General features: G+C 40.2%; 1 protein-coding gene across 1 annotated transcript; it reads left to right on the top strand.

Moving 5' to 3' along the window:
- The first annotated feature begins 5,136 nt into the window (after positions 1-5,136).
- Positions 5,137-13,043, top strand: TRIM50 (tripartite motif containing 50). Its single transcript, XM_063299148.1, has 6 exons — positions 5,137-5,627; positions 7,121-7,216; positions 9,730-9,960; positions 10,854-10,876; positions 11,605-11,729; positions 12,046-13,043. The coding sequence occupies exons 1-6, from the start codon at positions 5,223-5,225 to the stop codon at positions 12,648-12,650; spliced, it is 1,485 nt and encodes a 494-aa protein (XP_063155218.1). The 5' UTR covers positions 5,137-5,222; the 3' UTR covers positions 12,651-13,043.
- Positions 13,044-15,298: the final 2,255 nt, after the last annotated feature.

The following is a 15,298-nucleotide window of genomic DNA, read 5'->3' as shown; positions in this document are numbered from 1 at the left end:
ACACAGGCTGATAGAATTTTGCCAAGACAATTCACTCTGCATAACAAACACTCTCTTCCAACAACCTAAGAGACGGCTTTATACATGGACTTCACCAGATGGACAACACCGAAATCAGATTGATTACATCCTTTGCAGCCAAAGGTGGCGGACATCTGTACAGTCGGTAAAAACAAGGCCTGGAGCTGACTGTAGTTCAGATCACGAACTTCTTCTTGCACAATTTAGGATCAGACTCAAGACATTAGGGAAGACCCACAGATCAGCTAGATATGAGCTCACTAATATTCCTAAGGAATATGCAGTGGAGGTGAGGAATCGATTTAAGGGACTGGACTTAGTAGATAGGGTCCCGGAAGAACTCTGGACAGAAGTTGGCAGCATTGTTCAGGAGGCGGCAACAAAATACATCCCAAAGAAAGAGAAAACCAAGAAGGCAAAATGGCTGTCTGCTGAGACACTAGAAGTAGCCCAAGAAAGAAGGAAAGCAAAAGGCAACAGTGATAGGGGGAGATATGCCCAATTAAATGCAAAATTCCAGAGGTTAGCCAGAAGAGATAAGGAATTATTTTTAAACAAGCAATGCGCAGAAGTGGAAGAAGACAATAGAATAGGAAGGACAAGAGACCTCTTCCAGAAAATTAGAAACATCGGAGGTAAATTCCAGGCAAAAATGGGTATGATCAAAAACAAAGATGGCAAGGACCTAACAGAAGAAGAAGAGATCAAGAAAAGGTGGCAAGAATATACAGAAAACCTGTATAGGAAGGATAACAATATCGGGGATAGCTTTGACAGTGTGGTCGGTGAGCTAGAGCCAGACATCCTGAAGAGTGAGGTTGAGTGGGCCTTAAGAAGCATTGCTAATAACAAGGCAACAGGAGACGACGGCATCCCAGCTGAACTGTTCAAAATCTTGCAAGATGATGCTGTCAAGGTAATGCATGCTATATGCCAGCAAATTTGGAAAACACAAGAATGGCCATCAGACTGGAAAAAATCAACTTATATCCCCATACCAAAAAAGGGAAACACTAAAGAATGTTCAAACTATCGAACAGTGGCACTCATTTCACATGCCAGTAAGGTAATGCTCAAGATCCTGCAAGGTAGACTTCAGCAGTTCATGGAGCGAGAATTGCCAGACGTACAAGCTGGGTTTAGAAAAGGCAGAGGAACTAGAGACCAAATTGCCAATATCCGCTGGATAATGGAAAAAGCCAGGGAGTTTCAGAAAAACATCTATTTCTGTTTTATTGACTATTCTAAAGCCTTTGACTGTGTGGACCATAACAAATTGTGGCAAGTTCTTAGTGGTATGGGGATACCAAGTCATCTTGTCTGCCTCCTGAAGAATCTGTATAACGACCAAGTAGCAACAGTAAGAACAGACCACGGAACAACAGACTGGTTTAAGATTGGGAAAGGAGTACAGCAGGGCTGTATACTCTCACCCTACCTATTCAACTTGTATGCAGAACACATCATGCGACAAGCTGGCCTTGAGGAATCCAAGGCTGGAGTTAAAATCTCTGGAAGAAACATTAACAATCTCAGATATGCAGATGATACCACTTTGATGGCTGAAAGTGAAGAGGAACTGAGGAACCTTATGATGAAGGTGAAAGAAGAAAGTGCAAAAGCTGGCTTGCAGCTAAACCTCAAAAAAACCAAGATTATGGCAACCAGCTTGATTGATAACTGGCAAATAGAGGGAGAAAATGTAGAAGCAGTGAAAGACTTTATATTCCTAGGTGCGAAGATTACTGCAGATGCTGACTGCAGTCAGGAAATCAGAAGACGCTTAATCCTTGGAAGAAGAGCAATGACAAATCTCGATAAAATAGTTAAGAGCAGAGACATCACACTGACAACAAAGGCCCGCATAGTTAAAGCAATGGTGTTCCCTGTAGTAACATATGGCTGCGAGAGCTGGACCATAAGGAAGGCTGAGCGAAGGAAGATCGATGCTTTTGAACTGTGGTGTTGGAGGAAAATTCTGAGAGTGCCTTGGACTGCAAGAAGATCCAACCAGTCCATCCTCCAGGAAATAAAGCCAGACTGCTCACTTGAGGGAATGATATTAAAGGCAAAACTGAAATACTTTGGCCACATCATGAGAAGACAGGACACCCTGGAGAAGATGCTGATGCTAGGGAGAGTGGAAGGCAAAAGGAAGAGGGGCCGACCAAGGGCAAGATGGATGGATGATATTCTAGAGGTGACGGACTCGTCCCTGGGGGAGCTGGGGGTGTTGACGACCGACAGGAAGCTCTGGCGTGGGCTGGTCCATGAAGTCACGAAGAGTCGGAAGCAACTAAACGAATAAACAACAAAACTGAATATACAGATGAATTTATATCAGATCAACCAAATCTTTATTACTCTCATAGACCAGCATAATGGATTTATATCAATTTAGCAGATTGAAACATTAAAATCAGATATTCAATAATTAACAAAGGTAGCCAGCAAAATAAGAATCATTGAGCAGAATTAACAATTAATGAGTTACATTAAATTCCATATCAGACTATCATCTTGACTTTCTTGACCCATCCTGTGGGTGCTCCTGCTTTCTGATGTATTTGGAGTGAAAAGTGTGCCAGCAGGAGCTTTGCCAGTGACATAAGCCAGGTGCCTCTGCAGACACTCGGAATCAAAGTTCCTTTTGCGCATACTCCTGAATCTCAACATGCAAGTTGGCAGCACTGTACCCAGCCATCAGTTTCTGTGCTATAGCCAGCAATGCCTCCACTACTGCCAATCCAATATTCAGATTAGAAGGACTGTTGAAAGCATAGAGAGGAGAGATAGAAGACGACATTCAGTGTAATGTAGAATAGCCCCCTGGACAGAAGCTATGCATGCAGCAGCCGTTTGTTTGTTTATTTATTCATTCATTCATTCATGTTAGAAGTATCACAATTAAAATAAGGCATACTGTAAAACATAGAATTTAAAATATAAAGTTAAAATATATAAAAGTTAAACAGATCTTGACCAGAAACTGGCAACATTAATTGTGTTCTGTCGCGCTGTCATGAGGTCCTTAAATGTGCATTGATCAGGGCACAGAGGACAAGTGTACATATGTGTTGTTGTCTGCATGTCTCCACAGTCACAAAGGGCAGAGGCCACCTGATAGCCCCATATGTTCAGATGTCATCTCCAACCAGATACCTAGGCCAACTCCCCAAATGCTCAGTGATGACAAGCTCTGGTTAATACACCAAGTCAGGGAAGGCTGGTATAGAGCATCAGGAGTTCCTATGTGATTCAAGTCTTATTTAAGGATAGAAACATTTAGTGTATGATTGTACCTTCACCACAATGTGTGAACGACTGGGGTCCTTTGCATGTTAAAGACCAACTAATATGATGCAATGTCAACTTCCAGAAGTATGATGAGGACTAAGAAAGAGTGTGTATCTACATATATCATGGTGGAGAGGACAAGAAAATCTGCTTTTACAAAGTGAACATTCAAGGAAAAGGCTCCGTGGGTTGGTTTGTCTCCAGTTTTTCAAGAATACATTGGTCAGTCAGCGATGTAGCTGGGAGTTGCTTCTCGCAAGTGCCAAGGATTAGCACATGACTGAAAAGGTGCCAGCCACTCCCATTTGCAAGCTGATTTCTGGAGGTCTTCCCCTAAACAGAGGACCATCAACCCCAGAAGTTCTCCTTTTGAAAGAATTAAATGCAGAGACTTCTCACTTTTGGTGGAGAAGTCTGAAATCTGCCGCAGTTAAAGAATTATCCTACAAGATGTCTTAATATAATCTACAGAGTTTTGTCTAGAAATACTCTGATTACAGAAGAAGGAAGGTGGCAGAGAACTAAAAGGAGAGCAGCTGAGCTGTAAAAGGTAGGGATATTTTCTTTGGCTTCTTACTGTGATGGACTTAGAAAATGTGGAAACTAAGAAAGACGTGGTTTGGTGTTGCTCCTAGGAGGATTCCATTGAAATTTCAGCAAAACTCGTTCTACTGGTAATAGATTCACTGACCTGAACTTTTATCAAAAGTTCGATATCCCTGGATATTGGTCATTAGTTCGTACAATGTAAAGAGGCAGTGAGGCTTGCCTGCCTTAAAAGTTGTGGTGCGTATAACAAAGCATATGCAGATGTGCTTTGAGCAGTCAAGAGTTCATATACTGTAAATGGAAATGGTGGGATACCTTGAAAGAAAGATCATGAGCAGATCTGGTATATGTGAGCTCTTTTTGCCATCTCAGATACCGAGCCCCTCTGAAAATACCTTCTTCAACTTCCAGTCCTCATGTTACAATAAAATATTGAATGGCTACCAATTTCCTTCTTGATATTTTCTCATCAATTATTGTGAAGTTTGTCACATTTATTGCCAATTTAGCTTGTTATAAGAACTGATTTCAGTGCCAGTGCTCCTTGTGAGCCAAGATTTCATAAACAGAAACATTTATGTGAAAAAAAAATCTACAGATAGTACTTGCAATACAAATACCTTCCAAACATGTATGTGGTTTGGGGCAAAGGACACATGCTTGATTCCCAGAACTGAACTGGTCATCAACAAAGTGTACAAAGTTTAAAACATTTAATTACCTCTTACTCTTTCCAGTACCTTATCTGTAATGCAAAAGTACCTCATTTCTCCCCAATATTCCTTTCTGACATTTATATTCCCAGATAACTTATATTATGGACTGGCATTTAAATATCCTAAATAAATCATAGATTTGGCAACAGGCTAAGCAAAACTTATGTCCTTATTTTCTCAGCTCTGTAGGATTCCCCGAAGACAGAGCATTTAGATATTACTCTTTAGCAGCAAGCTGTAGCTGATGACCTCCCCAAAATAATTATTTTAATGTTTCCCGAAGAAAGTGGTAAGGTGAACAGAAGTTGTTTTGTTCCTTTTGATAGCTGTGGGATAGCAGTTACCTGAACATTGCGCTTTCAGTTTTCTTCCTCCCGAAACACCTCTGACATCCAGAAATTCTCAAAGTCCCTCAATCTTAGTTTCGTTACTATCTTCCTCGGTGCATATTCTGAGGTACTTTTTTCTTCCTGTGCCCCAAGACTGTACTAACCTCTTTATCTTTCCTCTTATTGCCTATTGCAGGAAGAAGGAAGGGCTATTCTCATCTTCTCCCCTGCTACATCCCACATATTGTGTCTACTCTCTTTGAGCATTGACCTTCCAGGATTAAGCCAAGGAGGGAAGCAAATCAGCCAAATGGCTCGGAAATTGAGCATTGATCAGCTTGAGGACCAGTTGATGTGCCCCATTTGCTTAGAGCTCTTCAAGGAACCCTTGATGCTACAATGTGGACATTCTTACTGCAAGTCCTGTGTAGTATCTCTCTCAGGTGATCTGGAGAAACAGTTCCTTTGCCCAGTATGCCGAAAGGCTGTGGACTACAGCAGATCGCCACCCAATGTCAACTTGGCTCGCATCATTGAGGCAATTCATACCATAGGCAACTCAGATGATAATCAAAAGTCTTGCCCTGACCACCACAATCCCCTCAGCCTTTTCTGTGAGCAAGACCAGGAAGTGATTTGTGGCCTCTGCGGCACCATTGGCACCCACCAGCAACATAAGGTCACACCCATCTCCACTGTCTACAGCAGGATGAAGGCAGGTGGTTGGAGTGTGCATGAATGTGTATGTCTGCATGGATGAGGTGAGGGCTTAGACCATAGGCAGAAGAGAGACTGGCAATTTTGGGTGGGCCACCTTGTGTTTGTTGATTGGTGGATTAGGTGAATCTTGGTGTGATCCAAGCAAGGAACTTTTTACATTCTTAAGGGAAAGTTCTTTCTAACATTGATGGAGCACATGAATTCTAGTAAAAATGGTGTAGCTATTAGGAATCTATCCCTTCCTTAACAGAATTATCGTACCTCTCTCTCCACGCTGTATATCCAGAGTGCCTTTCTCTGTGTGGGTAATGTTTTCAGAGGTGTGGGTAATGTGGGAATTATGTAAGCGTAATGATCATGGGTGGTAGTACCCTGAGATCAAGGGCAGCAATAGCAAACAATGAATAACACTGTTATGATGAGGGCAATTCACAGAAATACAAAAACTAAGTGCAGCACTCCCAGTGCCTATGAGTGCCTGATACTGAGTGAGATAAGAGATAAAACTTGAGGCACACAATCCTGCCCAGAAAGGGGAATATTTGAATGGTAGCATAGCCAAAGCTGCTCTCTGTAAAGAAGTACCTGTTTTAATAATGTGACGGTTGCAGGTCCTGATCCTGACTCATCCTGTCTCACCTTCCCTCCCAGATCTGCAGTAGATACTGAGCAGACTATGAGGGAAAACATGAGTTTGCATAGTAGGCTAAAATCAGATTGAGTAGTTTATAGTTCAGCATATTTTAAGAACTCAGACACTGTCTAACACAGTGTTTCTCAACCTTGGCAACTTTAAGATGTGTGGACTTCCTCGCAGAATTCCCCAGCCAGCAAGATATAAATGAAATAAATAACATTATTACTTAGGCTGTTCCAAGCCTAGGTTCTACCATTCAAAACAGGTTCAAGGTCAGAACTGAGGCACAAATTAAACTCTGCTCAAAAACGGTCAAAATCTCCAGATGTTCCAACGTTTGTGCTACAGTCATCTTTAATCTACTTCCCTTCTTTTAACTGTAAGATATGAATCAGAAAAAAATAAAGGGCCCTTGAGTCAGATTAAACACTCCCTTGCAGAGTTCATGTTCTATGATAAGGCACTATAGCTTCATGGTAGAAAGATAATTTTTGCATATGAAATATACCCCAATTCCTGCATATCCAGTTTGAAGGATCTTGGGGAACAGCTGATGACCCTTATCTGACTGAGTCTCTGGGGACTGGATGATAGTCAGATACTAGTATAGGTGACTCAAAATCTTAGTGGAAGGTGGCTTTATGTGATCTCTGGAATTTCTCTTCTTCATACCTGAATGTCTTCTAATAGGCACAATCACTGAGCAGTCACATTTCTTTTGGCCCGCCTTGTGAGCTTTAAGAAGCATTTAGTGGTCATCACTGAAAAATACATCTTGAAATGGATAAGTGGTTTTGTTTCTGTTACATCCCTTCCCCACATGTTTAGCTAAAGCAGTTCTGCCTTCTCAGGAGGAGCTCTCCATGTTGGTGACAGATGTGCAACAGCAGAAGAGAAGCCTTGATGAACATGTCAACAAGCTGATGAATAACAAAACTCGCATTGCGGTGAGCTTAGACAGGCAGATCACATTATGCTCAGGACTTGCTTGTCTGCCTCTTCCTTTTCTTTCAGCTATGCATCACTGTGGATATAATACTATTACTACAATAAATAAGCAGGATGAATGGAAGGTATGGATCATTAGACAAGTTTTACAATTAATTTCAGTTTTATAGTGATTATCTGCAGTATATTCCTGAGTGTTTGGGCATGAGTAGGTGCCTTTGGCACTTGACATATTTCCCTCAGTTAAGAGGGGTGAATCTCACTAGTTTCAAATGGAAAATGTCCTGACATTTTTCTGTTGCTCCATTGTTTAGATGGGAGCCAGTTTGGTGTAGTGGATAAGGTGTCAGGCTAGAAACTGGGAGACTGTGAGTTCTAGTCCCATCTTAGGCACAAAGCCAGCTGGGTGACCTTGGGCCAGTCATACTCTCTCAGCTCTAGGAAGTAAGCAATGGCAAACCACTTCTGAAATCTTGCCAAGAAAACTGTAGGGACTTGTCCAGGCAGTCTCCAGAAGTCAAGACTGACTCAAACAAAAACAAAACAAAACCCAAAAACCGTCACTTAACTGCTCACTTTAGATTTTTGAGTCAAAACACCCAAAACTTGAATCCCCAAACAAATCAAGCTGAAATTACATTGTATGTACATCCAGCACTTTACCAACTTATCCTCTGATTCCTAACATTTCCACGGAGGAAAAATACCTAAATCTTTGTGGAATAATGTTTAATATGATTCAATACGTGTTGCCTTTTTTCTCTAGCTCCTACACTCAGCTAAATCTCAGGGCTGAATATTGAATCACATGGAAGAACTGAGGAAGTCCATGTCAAGAGGATTTGCTTAAAGTTCTATATGGTTTCAGACTAATTAAGTAATAGGAAAGGCAAAGCTTTCAGGTGAAAAAAGGAATAATCTGGGTTAGAAAGATGACCAGCATCTTTAGTAACATAATTCTAGAAAGTCATGGAAACTTTATTTCACTTAATAGGACATACCTCCTAGGAAATTAGGTTACAATAAAGCCACCACTGGAGTCCTTTTCAAAGCACCTGACATTCACTGTCAATATTGATTTTGTTGGATTACTGGCACTAGTTAGGTGTTTTTCAGTTCCTAATCTTGCTATTAAGGACACCAGGTCACAGCAACTAAAAAAAATCCTAAATAAGTGCACCACCAGCCTCTATAGACATAGGGTGCCCAATCAGGTGGTCTCTTTACTTGTCACAGTAACTCCCTGGAGCTAGCCATCTGAATTATGTCACACAGTGGAGTGGATCCCAGCAACAACCCTGTAGAATAGCTCAGTCGCTACATGTCAGGCTTCACCCAACAGGCAAGGACTGGAAATGATTAAGTGCCCTCACAAAAATGCAAGAACTTCTGATAAGTAATCTGTATTGAAGTAAGGAAGTCATAATCAAAGAATTCTAGCAATTTCTTGTGTTTCAAAGCAAGCTCTATATTTAGAAACAATATTAAAATCTTTTTGTGTTTCTTGTTCCCACTCCTATGAAATGGATTACCTAGTGCTGGTTTCCTGTCTCTTTTTTGGTATAGTTAGATGCACTATCATGTTGCTTTTCACTGACTGTATGAGAATTCTTGCCATACATACAATCTACCCCTCTCATTCTTTTTTACCACCAGTTACTCATTAATTCAATTTGGGAAGCAAGTAAATTTCCTCCAGACTCATAGATTGGAGACACATTATGCCAAGCTAGGGTTAGTTTAACCATAGTTTGTTCAATAAATCACTCTTTACATAACTCATCAACCCATAAACCATGTTTTACAAACCACAATAGTTGAGTTCTCAAAACATGCTAGGTCAAAGCTAACCAACCACATTATGGTTTAGGGCAACATTTGAACTCAGTAGTGTTCAGAGATAGAAAAACATCAAGCTCTGTTCCCATCCAGTCTTTTCTGGCCAAAGGATTAGCTCATTGCTCCTTGTCTCCCATTTTAATGCAAACTGCGTAGCATAAACCAAGCAGTTTAGGCTGCATGGAAAAAGCAGCACAAACTGACTCTGTAAGGAATTACAAATCCAATTTAGTCCCACGATCCAATTAACAATTGTTGGTGGGGGGAAGAATATTGGAGAGCAATAGGTATGTACAAGAGAGAAATAATATTATATCGAATAATCCTTTAGTGTATAATCTATTCAAGCAAATTGAACTTATCTCAGGGTGACTTAGACATTCAGAAAAGTATCTCATGCTGGTCAGACATGGACAGCAGACATAAAGATTTTGTCATATTTCTGCCAGTTAGAGTTATCATAATTGATAGCTGCAAAGTGACTAGTGAGCTAAGATTGCAGAACAGGAGTGCTAGGAGAAATGGCTAGCAGCACCAAAGTTTACACTGAGATGGCCATCAGATTTCTTACATTTAGGTGTTATAATAATGCCCACTCCAACCCCACATGGGTCCAGCTTGAACTAAGCCTCGCATTGTTCTGGTGATAACTGTGATGTTTTGTCCCACACAGAATGAATCTGATGTCTTCAAGTGGGTAGTCAGAAAGCAGTTCCAGGAGCTGCATAGGTACATTGATGAAGAGAAGGCCAGATTCCTTGGACGGATTGAGAGGGAAGCAACCCGTATCATTGCCTCTATTGAGGTTCAGGTGAGGCAGAGAGCAGACATCCTTCAGAAGCTAAAGGAGCTGGAGGACTTCCTGGAGAAATTCAACAATGAAGACCAGCTGGATTTCATAAGGGTATGTCTGCCTACCTGTTTGCCATGAATAACCAGGGACATCCTAAGATATGCTACCTGCACCAGAAAATCAAAATTGCTAAGGACTCCTACTCAGAAGTAAGAAGCAGAGTGAAAGAGGCATACTGGAGTCTGAGGAACCTGGAGGAGTTTAGCATTTGTACCCATTAAGAGTCCAAATTTGTCTTGCAGTTCATAGGTGCTTAAAGGCCTAGGCATATGGAAAAATCTAGTCGCCCATTAGGATCCAGTGCGGGGTGGGAAATCTTAGGATGATTGGACTACTCTTCACACTATGAAGAGCCAAGAGCCCTAGTAGCAGAGCAATGATGCAGAGTAGGTAGGCTCACATCACACAGGTCACACAGATTAGGGCTAGAATTTTCCATTTTCCTCATGCTTAGTGAAGGAATTTGGGGTGTTTACTTTTTTACACTTTGTATGAAGCCTATTTTAAGTTTTCATATGTTTCCTGCTATAAAATGACAGAGAACTATACTGTCCACTTTGGGCAATTATGGTTAGAGCAATCAGTTATGGCTGAGATAAAAAAAAAAAGGAGGTGCTTCCACCCTGGAGTTGCCTCCAGCCTTGGAACACCCCCTTGATCTAAGAGTAGGCATAACTCCAGATAGTCACGAAAGCTTTAGGTGGTCCTTCAGAGCCTAGTAGATCTTGAAGAGTACATGCACATAAGGACCTGTAATTTTATTGTAGTTAAGGAATGTATAGATATGTAAGAAATTCAAGGTTTACAGGAGTTAATATGGATTCCAATTGCTCAGAGAACTCAGTAGTCCCATTCATTTTCTCCCATCTCCCTCCCCTCTCCACAGCCTCAAGTATACAATTAAATAGTACAAGTGCACTAAATCTTTCTACATCTCTTTACAGAAATATGGATCTCTTCCTTCCAGGTATGTGAAACAAGAGTGCATGAAAGAAACAAAACACTGTAATTCTAGTCTCTTTCCTATGGATCTTCAAGGCACTTCAGAACATGCCTTTACAGAAAAAGTGACAAGGAAGAGTTGACCAGATACATTTTTTTTTTAGCTTTGCCAAAATTCTTATTAAGAAAAATGTTAACAGAATCCATGCCTTTTCCAAAGCAAAGTAAGTATAGAATATTCCACATTCTTAGCAAACAATACTGAGATGTCTCAGCAATTCCAATGTGCTGAAGCATATTAACTCAAAAGTTCTGCCATGTTCAGCAGAATTTAATCGCAGAGGTGCATTGGACTGCAAGCTCCTAAGAAGTTGGTGGCTATGGAATCGTAAGAGTTTGAAGAAGCCTTAAGATTATTCATTTCCAGCCCAAAGTTCCTTGATTCCAGAGCATATGGCTTTCAGACAAGGAGTGATTTTGTAAAATAATCTTTAGGTTTCAAAAATGGAGAGATGTTTCCCAGATCTTCTGAGATTCTTGAGATGTGTGCTTTTTGTCTTCAGAATTATATGCTCTGCCACTGAACCAAGCTTCTCATACATATATACCTTCCTACAGAGGGTATGTTCTGAATCTTTTATGTTCTGAATCCTTGCTCAGGATTTTCAGCCCCACCAATTGAATATTTTAAAGGTTGGGTGATGAAGTGTTTGCATTTTGGGAGAATGTTAATGGAAATTAATACATATCCAGGTCTGAACTCCCCCATCAGCACCCAGCTGAAGGCATATACAGTGCAGTTTCCTTTAAGCCTGACTTCCACCAAGATGACATAAAGATGATGGTGTGGAAGCGTCTGCTTCGTAAAGTCCTCCCAGGTATGGCTGCTGCTGGAGGAAAGGAAGTTGCATGAGCACTTCCACATGTAGCACTTAAACATGTGTCTATGTCATGCATTACTGTTTTTCCAGATATTAGAGCTAAGGGGGGTGGGATTTGAGATTGCAGAGCTACCAAATGGTGATGGGTTTTGAGAGTGCTCTCTATATTTCCTGAGCTCTGCAATCACCTTTTGGCTATCATGAAAAACTGAGGCCCATTTCATATGAAGAAGGTGGCTTGACCACCTCAGCTGATTTTCTGAATCCCACCCAGGGATCCTCAAGGAACTTTGATTTGCACCCCTTCTCGTAGCTCCAGAAACACTGAAGCTGGACCCTATAAGCGCTCACCCTATGCTCGAGCTCTCCAAGGCAAATACCATGGTGAAATGCGGACTGCTCTTCCAACGGCGAGACAGCAATCCTGACCGCTTTGACTACAGCAATTGTATACTGGCTAATAAGGGCTTCTCCTGGGGAAAACACTACTGGGAGATTATTGTGGGCTCCAAGAGCCACTGGCGCCTAGGCATCATCAAGGGCACAGTCAGTCGCAAAGGCAAACTGAGTAAGAGCCCAGACCATGGGGTGTGGCTCATTGGCTTAAAGGAGGGCAAATTATATGAGGCCTTCAATAGCACCCGAGTGGTGTTGCCAATTTCAGCCCGACCCCAGCGTATTGGGGTCTATCTGCACTATGAGAAAGGAGAACTAACTTTCTACAATGCTGACAGCCCAGATGAACTGATACCAATCTATACTTTCCAAGCAGAATTCCAAGGCAAGCTATATCCTATTCTGGACATGTGCTGGCATGAGCGGGGTATCCACAACAACTTACCCATTATACTGCCAACTCCCACAATGCTGCAAGCTGAGGATGACTGCACCAATACTCAAGAGCCCACCAAGTTATAATATGAAGTTTCCATCTGCTACTATCATGTCAAGTTACTAGGTGAGCTCCAGGCTGCCTTTATGGGACAATAAATGCAAACCAAACTGCTCCCCTAAATACAGCTTATTCAATTTAAAGAATCCTGCTTGAGGACTCTGTTTTGCTTTTAGTGCACCTGAATAAGTAAGGGCAGTTTGGTTTTAAGGGGCCAAATCAAGACTACATATAAAGCAACTGAGCCAGCTCCATGCCAAAAGTAGAGAATCTCAATGACATCTATACTTCCCACTGTTTAACAGGATAGCTTAGTACAAAATTACAGGACCTCAGTTGAAATGAACACTACTATGTTTCCATTGTTTTCAGTGGACTTTTGCAGAACTTCCTTCTGATGCATTGTTTGTGCCCTATGGAGGAGTTCAACTGGCATTCTAGCCAACAGTGCTCAAAATCTGTTGCTTGGGACAAGCATCTCACTTTGCCTCTAGGCTGCTTCTGGGAAGCCTGCCAGGCGATTGCCGCTTAAATTTCAAAGGCCTACTTCCTTCCCTCTTTCTGCTTTTCATCCTGAGGAAGTTGAAAAACCACATTGCACAGTTTTGTTGTGCATTGCCACAATCTCACTTTTTTGTTTTGCCAGTGCCACAGGCTATGTTTTGAAAAAAAAAAATAACTCTCCAGTCTTCATCTTTGAAAATGCTTTTCAGGTGTGAATATGTGAAATCCCTTTGGTCCACTAGCAATGCACTTTAGAGTTTGCACCTGTGTAACAAATTCAATCAGTTAATTAAAGGCTTTTTCTCAGGTGTTCTCAGTAGTGTCTACCTTTATACCCAGGAGGAAGATCCTCTTTCCTCAGATCTGCTTAGGTGATTAAGCACCTAAGTGGAGTTGAGGTATTTTACATGACAAAATGTCCCTTCATGTTGTTCACATTTCCAGCATAAATTCAAGGTGCCTTTATACATCCTTGACAATTTCTCTGGTGACAAATACCAATGGTGCATCATTTTATAAAAATTCTCTAAGTCTAGAACAGTGTAAATTTTATTCCTTTCAACCACATATTTTCCTGTGTAAAACCAACAATTTTGGATACAAATACATACACTAATTCAAAAGATTTTAAAGACTAAGATACAATTAAAACCAAAGGCTTCACTTTTGGGACTAATGGACAGACAGCTAGAAAAAAACATGGAACTTTGTTTTTATATATGACAACTGCAGCAAGATTATTATACGCACAAAAGTGGAAAGGCTCAACACTACCCACAACAAAGGAATGGTTGGTGAAGATGATGGAATTTGCAGAGATGGTTAAATTGACTTGATTAAAGACATCTACATTTATGGCTGACTGGAAACCCCTTATAGACTTCTTGCATAAAACAGAAAAAAATGCACTTGTGACTTGTGGTTTTGATGATTAGAAAAAAAATTAGATAATAGACGCAAGTGAGGGTTTTTTCTTTTTTGGGTACCCATAGAGTAATAACTTTGTAATCATACTGGTATTTGCTGTAAAGGAAATCGGAAGCTTCTATTTCTTTTTATCTTTTCTTTCTGCACTTTTGTCTTTTTCTCTTTCTTTGTTTTCTTTATTCTGTAATTAGTTGTTAGGTTTTTTTCTTTTTAAAATTTTTAATAAAAAATATACAAAAAAATTGAGGTGTCTTAAAAACATGAAAAATGGGCAAACTGTAAATGCAGGTTTGTAGTAAACAGAATTTCATCTGTTGATATGGTTAATTGTTTTGGAAAGGTTAAAGTGCCACTATTTTGGTTATTTTTGTGTGCAATAAGGTAGTATGGGTATTGATTTAGAATCTGAGAAAAAGATCAGGCACATAAGAAAATTATTTGGATTGTAAATAGGAAAATTAGTTTGGTCTATCATTTTCCTCTGGTGCTCTACCCACTTTCCAAGAAGCTCAGAACAGCAAACAGAATTATCCTGTATTTTCCTCCGTTGTTACCCATTTTAATAAGTTTTACAAATCTGAGATGGCTAGATAACTTGGATTTTAAATTAAAATGTCCAAATTATTATTTATATTCTACAGTTTTAAGACCATAATGAATGCAGTAAGTAAATATTTCACTGAGATTGCACACAACTGCAAGACAACACAAATAACACTACAATGTAAGCATAGCCTAAATGTAAGCATAGCCTAAAAGGTTGAGGTATTAATTTCTATCTGTACATACTAATCAATGCATGAAGTTTGTTTACTGTGCTTATTTTGAGGATTTTTTTTTCAGTTGTAGCACCTGCTTATTATGTCCTGCCTCTTGTCTTTGCTACCTTCTAGTGGTTTAAAAGCCAATACCATATTTAATCTTTTATACTGAATAAAGTGATTTTACAAACTTTTTACTATACAAGTATACTTTTTATCATGTTTTGCAGTTCAATATTAGAAGCTATAAAATTATATTACAAGTAGTTTTAAGGCTCTCCACCGGCTTTTCTACTCTGTGAGCATACAAACGGCTACTTAAACTTCATGCAAAGTGCAGAACATGTGTAACAAATAGTAAGCAAAAGAAATTAAAAGTATCAGATAAGAAAAAGGGTAAGTTTAGCTAAATCTAATTTATACCAACTGATTTTCCTCAAACACACACTCATTCAGAAAGTTCCACAATTTCCCCCAAATTT

The sequence above is a fragment of the Candoia aspera genome, chromosome 1, assembly GCF_035149785.1.
Source record: "Candoia aspera isolate rCanAsp1 chromosome 1, rCanAsp1.hap2, whole genome shotgun sequence".
Taxonomy (NCBI): domain Eukaryota; kingdom Metazoa; phylum Chordata; class Lepidosauria; order Squamata; family Boidae; genus Candoia; species Candoia aspera.
This window is presented reverse-complemented; position numbering and strand designations above follow the sequence as displayed.